Here is a 6,816-nt window from a genome sequence, read left to right as displayed (position 1 = left end):
GGACCGCGAGGTTCCCCTTTTGGCCACGTGCGCCCCTGGAAGTCGCCCTCGCTAGCCCTCCAAGGGGCTGGAGCTCTGCAGCGGAGGGGGCTCGGTTCCACCCCGCTTGCCTTCCTCCTCCTCCTCCTCTTCTTCCTCTTCTTCCTCCATCGGGACATGTTGAACCTCATGGACTTCTCCCGCCAGGAAACCCCGAGAGCTGAAGACGGATATTTCCCCCAGCAAGGAGAGCAACTGCCGCCTCTCTTGAGCCAGCCCCCCAGGGAAGAAGCCCCCGATTACTTCGCAGGTAAGGAGGGACGAGGAGGAGGAGGAGGAGGAGGAGGAGGAGGAGGAGGCTGCGAAGAGCAGACTGCAAGCTCTTGTAGATTATCCCTCTTTGGGAAGCTTCAAGATGAATACTTTGTTGTATGTGTGTGTGTGTGTCTAGGCCAGGGGTGGGCAGCCATGGGAGGGTTGAGGGTACCTTTTGGCATTTGGGGGAGGGGGCTGAAGGGCAGGAAGCTGGGGCGTGTGTGATGCAATGGTAGAAACTGGGGGACTCTACAGGGGATAGAATGATCCCCTGTTTTCTTACTAAGCCTCCTTCGGAGTGCTAAGGGATGCATTTGAGCGATGCCCATCTCAAAATGGCAGGAATTTCTGCCACAGCAGCCAAGACGGCGCGGGGGGGGGGGAGCTTGGCTAGACCCAAGCTGGTGGTGGGGGTGATCAGCTTGGCCCCCTATATTTTGGATGACCACTTTTTGGAGACTCGGGTATAAGGAAAGATTCAGCGTCGGAATCCCCTAAGCTAAAGTCACATTTTTCACCTGTTCATATTCCTGCTGGATTAGTCCACTGGTCCCATGGATTCTCTTTAAAGGGGTAGCTTGGGAGAGGTGACTAGGTGACCTTCTACTGTCAAGATCACCTGAAGGGCACCAGGGGGAGGGGGAGGCTTGGAGTTGGATGTTTGTCTCGACAAACAAACCAGGAGGGCTCCCAAGGTGTCATCTAGCTCAACCCGTGCTGTAAATAAATGCATGAGAGGCTGAGCAAAGTCCAGATCTTTCCCAAATTTGCAAGTGAGGGAGACACGTTGGCCTCCTTGCCCCTCCCCCATCGCTTCCATTTTCAAGGATTTCATTGGGGACTGGGAAAGATGGTTTGGGGAAGGGCCATCTCTCCCTCATCGTCATGACTTTGTTCGAAGGCTGAAGGATTTTTTTTTTTTAATATAATGGCTCTTCAAAGTGGTCTATTTCTAGTCTATGAGTGGGAAGTTTATTTGTTGATGTATTTGCCATCCCGCCTTTATTATTTTTACGAATATCTCGAAGTGGTGAATATAGCTAATACTCCTTCCTCCTCTTCCTCCTCTTCCTCCTCCTGTTTTCCTCACAACGACAACCCTGTGAGGTGGGTTTGGACAAAGAGTGGGGGATTGGCCCAAAGTTACCCAGTTGGCTTTCATGCCTAAGGCAGGACTAGAACTCACCATCTCCTGGTGATTGGCCCAAAGTCACCCAGTTGGCTTTCATGTCTAAAATGGGACTAGAACTCACCATCTCCTGGTGATTGGCCCAAAGTCACCCAGTTGGCTTTCATGCCTAAAATGGGACTAGAACTCACCATCTCCTGGTGATTGGCCCAAAGTCACCCAGTTGGCTATGCCTAAAACGTGACTAGAACTCACCATCTCCTGGTGATTGGCCCAAAGTCACCCAGTTGGCTATGCCTAAAACGGGACTAGAACTCACCATCTCCTGGTGATTGGCCCAAAGTCATCCAGTTGGCTTTCATGCCTAAGGCAGGACTAGAACTCACCATTTCCTGGTGATTGGCCCAAAGTCACTCAGTTGGCTTTCATGCCTAAAACGGGACTAGAACCCCCCATCTCCGGATGATCGTCTCAAAGTCACCCAGCCAGCTTTCCTGAGTTACCCCCGCTGGCTTTCATGCCTAAGGCAGGACTAGAACTCGTGGCCTCCCACTTTCTAGCCTGGTGCCTCGATAGCTCAACCAAGCTGGCTCTATGATCAGAGTGAAATTTGAGAGTCAGTTATGAGCTCCAAGCTCAGTTAAATTTCTGACTCTTGCTGGTGTGGTTGCCTCAAGAGAGCCACGTGGCCTTTGATACGAAACCCTCAGTTTGACTAGAGAATAACTTTGAGCCATTTTGTGACTCTATTAGACCAGGGGTCTCCAACCTTGGTCCCTTTAAGACTTGTGGACTTCAACTCCCAGAGTTCCTCAGTCAGCTTTGCTGGCTGAGGGACTCTGGGAGTTGAAGTCCACAAGTCTTAAAGGGACCAAGGTTGGAGACCACTGTACTAGACCATCCCCAGGGATTGTCAAATGATAAAGGAAGGAAAATCCCACTGTTGTGTTCAAATATTCCCAACCTCTTGGATTCAGCTGCAAAACCAGCTCAAATGAAGAAAACTCATCAGCGTCATTGTAGCTAAAGTATGGTTGATAATTGTGGCTGACTTATCCTAAGAAAATCTCTATACAGCAATATTTTTCGATCTTGGCCTCTTTAAGATGCGTGGACTTCAACTCCCAGAATTCCCCAGCCAGCGCATGCTGGCTGGGGGATTCTGGGAGTTGAAGTCCACGCATCTTACAGGTTTCAGAGTTGAGAAACTGTTAAGTTAGGCCTCTCAGCCATGCAGAATGGTACAAACTCTATCTTAGTTAGAGCATAATGCTGCCTGGGGGATTTTGGGAGTTGTAGTCCACACATCTTAAAAGTTCCTAAGCTTGCGAAATTGCGCTCTAGAGAGAAATCTAGGTTAGCGCTAACAATATTGTCCCTGTTATTTATGTTCCAAGGCACAGAAGTTCATTTTGTATAGGTAGTCCTCAACTTCTGATCACAATTGAGCCTAATGTTTATGTTTTGTTAAGTGAGTTTCCCCCCCCCCATTTTACGACTTTTCTTAACACATTGGTTAAGCGAATCCATGCAGTTGTTAAACTCGTAACATCGTCGTTAAGTGGATCTGGTTTCCCCCTTGACTTTGCTGGTCAGAAGGTTGCAAAATGGGGCACCTTTTAAGGCAGGACTAGAACTCACAGTTTCCTGGTGATGGGATCAAAGTCACCCAGCTGCCTTTCCACTTTAAGGCGGGACTAGAACTCACTGTCTCCTGGTGATTGATCAAAGTCACCCAGCCACCTTTCATGCCTAAGGCAGGTCTAGAACTCCCTGTCTCCTGGTGATTGGCCCAAAATCACTTAGCTGACTTTCATGCTTAAGTCAGGACTAGAACTCACCGTCTCCTGGTGATTGTCTTTGGTGATCCAAAGTCACTTAGCTGACTTTCATGCCTAAGGCAGGACTAGAACTCCCTGTCTCCTGGTGATTGGATCAAAGTCACCCAACCGGCTTTCATGACTAAGGTGGGACTAGAACTCCCCGTTTCCTGGTGATTGGATCAAAGTCACCCCAGACACCTTTGAACTCCCTGTCTCCTGGTGGTTGGATCAAAGTCACCCAGCCAGCTTCCATGCCTAAGGCAATACTAGAACTCCCTGTCTCCTGGTGGTTGGATCAAAGTCGCTTAGCTGGCTTTCATACCTAAGGCAGGACTAGAACTCCCTGTCTCCTGGTGGTTGGATCAAAGTCGCTTAGCTGGCTTTCATGCCTAAGGCAGGTCTAGGACTCCCTGTCTCCTGGTGATTGGCCCAAAGTCACTTAGCTGACTTTCATACCTAAGGCAGGACTAGAACTCCCTGTCTCCTGGTGATTGGATCAAAGTCACCCAACCGGCTTTCATGACTAAGGTGGGACTAGAACTCCCCGTTTCCTGGTGATTGGATCAAAGTCACCCCAGCCACCTTTGAACTCACTGTCTCCTGGTGATTGGTCCAAAGTCACCCAGCCGGCTTTCATGCCTAAGGCAATACTAGAACTCCCTGTCTCCTGGTGGTTGGATCAAAGTCACCCAGTCAGCTTCCATGCCTAAGGTAATACTAGAACTCCCTGTCTCCTGGTGGTTGGATCAAAGTCGCTTAGCTGGCTTTCATTCCTAAGGCAGGACTAGAACTCCCGGTTTCCCAGTTTCTAAGCTTCCTTAACCACTAGATGAAACTGGCTCATCCCTACGGACACTGGATTCATTTAACGACTGAGCCATTCACTTAATAACCCCGGTGATTCCCTGGTGACCCTTGCTGATTTTTTTCCCCCTCGCAGGTGACTTGATGGGAGCGACCATGAACTCTGAACCAGTGGATTACTACTTCCTTTCCGGGGAGGCGTCTCCACCGGTCAGTTACTCTGGCAGCCTTTTTATCAAGACCGAACAATGTCAGGATCAGGAATCCCTCTTCAATTTGATGTCGGGGATCCTCGGGCTTTCCCCTTTCTCTGCTCCAGAAGGTCAACCGCGGCAACCCGAGGCCAGCTATACCATCCCGGAAGCCCTGCACAGCCATCTGGACCTCTACTCTACCTGCCAACCGGAACTCAACATCTCCGTCCAGCCTTCTTTACCCGAGCAAACCTATTCTTCCTTCTCGAGTCCGGAGAGCCTCCCGCAATTCCAAGCTTCTGCGGAAGGCCGGACTTCTTCCCACTGTCTCTTTCACGAGAAGCTCCTGGATTCCAAGCAGGACCTTAAGCTGTCCTCCGTCTCTCCCACCGCGGAGAAGTTCAAATCTTCCTGCTCCCATTGGGACCCCCTCAACCAGCCTCAGCATTACCTGCCGCCCGAGTGTCCCCCTTCGGAGACCTTCCACCCCGTGGAGGCAAGTCCAAGCCTGTTTCCCCACATGGTCTCCAAGACGGAGAACGCGTTGACAGTCAGCTGCCAGTCGGAACTCAGCGGTCTCTCGGAACCATCTGGCTCTTACGGGCCTCCCTTGGATTTTGGTTGCCATGCTGAGGCCTTCCTAAGCCAGGGTCCACTCCCCACTGACTTTGTAGATACCAAGGCCCCTAAACTTTCCCCTCCGTTCAACCAAGAGTTCGAAGCGCCCGTCCCTCACCCGGAAGTCCACTCCTTGATGAACCCCAATGCTATCAAGCTGCCAGGCCACCCTGCCTCGTCCTCGGCCCTGATGACAGACTTTCTAGCTCATCTCCCGAGTTCTTCAGCCAACAGTTTGGGACTTAACAGGACCTCCAGTAGCCTAGCAGGGCCCAAGAAGAAGACCAGACGTGGGAAATGTTCTTCTAAATGTTTTTGTCCCAAACCTCACGAGAAGGCCTTTGCTTGCCCGGTGGAAAACTGCGTCAGGAGCTTTGCCAGATCGGATGAGCTCAACCGGCATCTGCGCATACACACGGGCCACAAGCCCTTCCAATGCCGCATCTGCCTGAGGAACTTTAGCCGCAGTGACCACCTGACAACCCACATCCGGACCCACACGGGGGAGAAGCCCTTCTCCTGCGATGACTGCGGACGCCGCTTCGCCCGGAGTGACGAAAAGAAAAGGCACAGTAAAGTCCACTTGAAGCAGAAAGCGCGGGCAGAAGAGAAACTCAAAGGACTCGGGTTCTACACCATGGGGCTTTCCTTTGGGACCCTCTAAACGGCATGGCCCCTGCCCCCTTCCCCCCACCTCCAGGGAATGGAGAGTGGGGACACTTTGCTGCTTGGGGGGTGGGAGTGACGATTCTTTGAAGCACTTTGCAGGAATGCTCAGGGCTGAGGAGCCACGTGTCCGCGACGGGCAACATGGGAAAGGAAATGAGCATGGATGGCCACAAGGGCAGTCCGTCCAACTGGTCGACTGGCTGTGGGAAGCAGAGGAGAAGGCAGCTTCCATAGATGAACGGATGGAAGGAAGGAAGTGAAACTAACAGTAATAATTTCTGGTAACCCAGAAGGAAGGAAGGAAGGAAGGAAGGAAGGAAGGAAGGAAGGAAGGAAGGAAGGAAGGAAGGAAGGAAGGAAAAGGGGCAGAAAAGACTGTTGGGATTCAGCCACAGTTCAAACTCAATGTCTATTCATCTATGATGAGCCTCCATAGTGATGTATGGCCCGTTTTCCAACTTGTCACAGCTTTTCAATGTGTTTCAGCACCATGACCGGTGGACAGCTCCGAGACAGCGAACCAAGGCCTGAACACGGACCGAGTTTTCTTTGACAAAAATCAAAGGAAAAGAAAAATGTATTTTTTTTTAAATTTGTATTTAGCTTTAGTTAAAGAGTGTGAGTGTGTGTGTGTGTGTGTGTGTGTGTGAGAATAACTGCCTACGTTTTATACAGGATCACCTTGGAAGCGCTATAATTCTGAATCAATTGAACCTTTTCTCTTTCATAAGCACTTTAATGAACCTCCAAGACGGAAGGGTCGTTTTTTAAAAATAATTATAATTATAAAAAGAAATGCCATGATTACATTTCCTCATGTTAAAAGCAGGATGTGTAAAAACAAAACAAAAAAAGGAATCTTTTGAAACAGGGGTCTCCAACCTTGGCAACTTTAAGACTTGTGGAATTCAACTCCCAGAGTTCCTCAGCCAGCTTTGCTGGCTGAGGGACTCTGGGAGTTGAAGTCCACAAGTCTTAAAGTTGCCAAGGTTGGAGACCCCTGCTTTGGAACATGTATAAAAACAACAAAAACAACAGCATGGTTTATGGCTTCTTGTGAATGATCCCAATTGTTGCTCTGGAGTTTAAAAAACAAAAACCAAACCAACTTTGGCTTTAATGAACATTTTTGCTATAAAAATTGGGATGGGTGGGGTGGGGATTTCCTTATTTATTTATTTTTAATGCGAATCTCTTTCTTTGTAAAACAAAACCGATGGAATGTGTTAAGAGAAAAACCATGTTTATTTTTACAATAAACAAATTTGCTTTCATGTACAATGCC

At 49.5% G+C, this 6,816-nt stretch overlaps 1 protein-coding gene across 1 annotated transcript; it reads left to right on the top strand.

Annotated features, from left to right (window-relative positions):
* The first annotated feature begins 4,194 nt into the window (after window positions 1-4,194).
* Window positions 4,195-5,526, top strand: EGR4 (early growth response 4). Its single transcript, XM_058192020.1, has one exon. The coding sequence runs from the start codon at window positions 4,195-4,197 to the stop codon at window positions 5,524-5,526; it is 1,332 nt and encodes a 443-aa protein (XP_058048003.1).
* The last annotated feature ends 1,290 nt before the right edge of the window (window positions 5,527-6,816 follow it).

The sequence above is a fragment of the Ahaetulla prasina genome, chromosome 8, assembly GCF_028640845.1.
Source record: "Ahaetulla prasina isolate Xishuangbanna chromosome 8, ASM2864084v1, whole genome shotgun sequence".
Classification (NCBI taxonomy): domain Eukaryota; kingdom Metazoa; phylum Chordata; class Lepidosauria; order Squamata; family Colubridae; genus Ahaetulla; species Ahaetulla prasina.
The sequence above is the reverse complement of the archived record's forward strand: the minus strand, read 5'-3'. Positions and strand labels throughout refer to the sequence as shown.

Coding starts and splice junctions, on each gene's coding strand:
- EGR4 (XM_058192020.1), top strand. CDS start 4,195: ATGGGAGCGACCATGAACTCTGAACCAGTGGATTACTACTTCCTTTCC.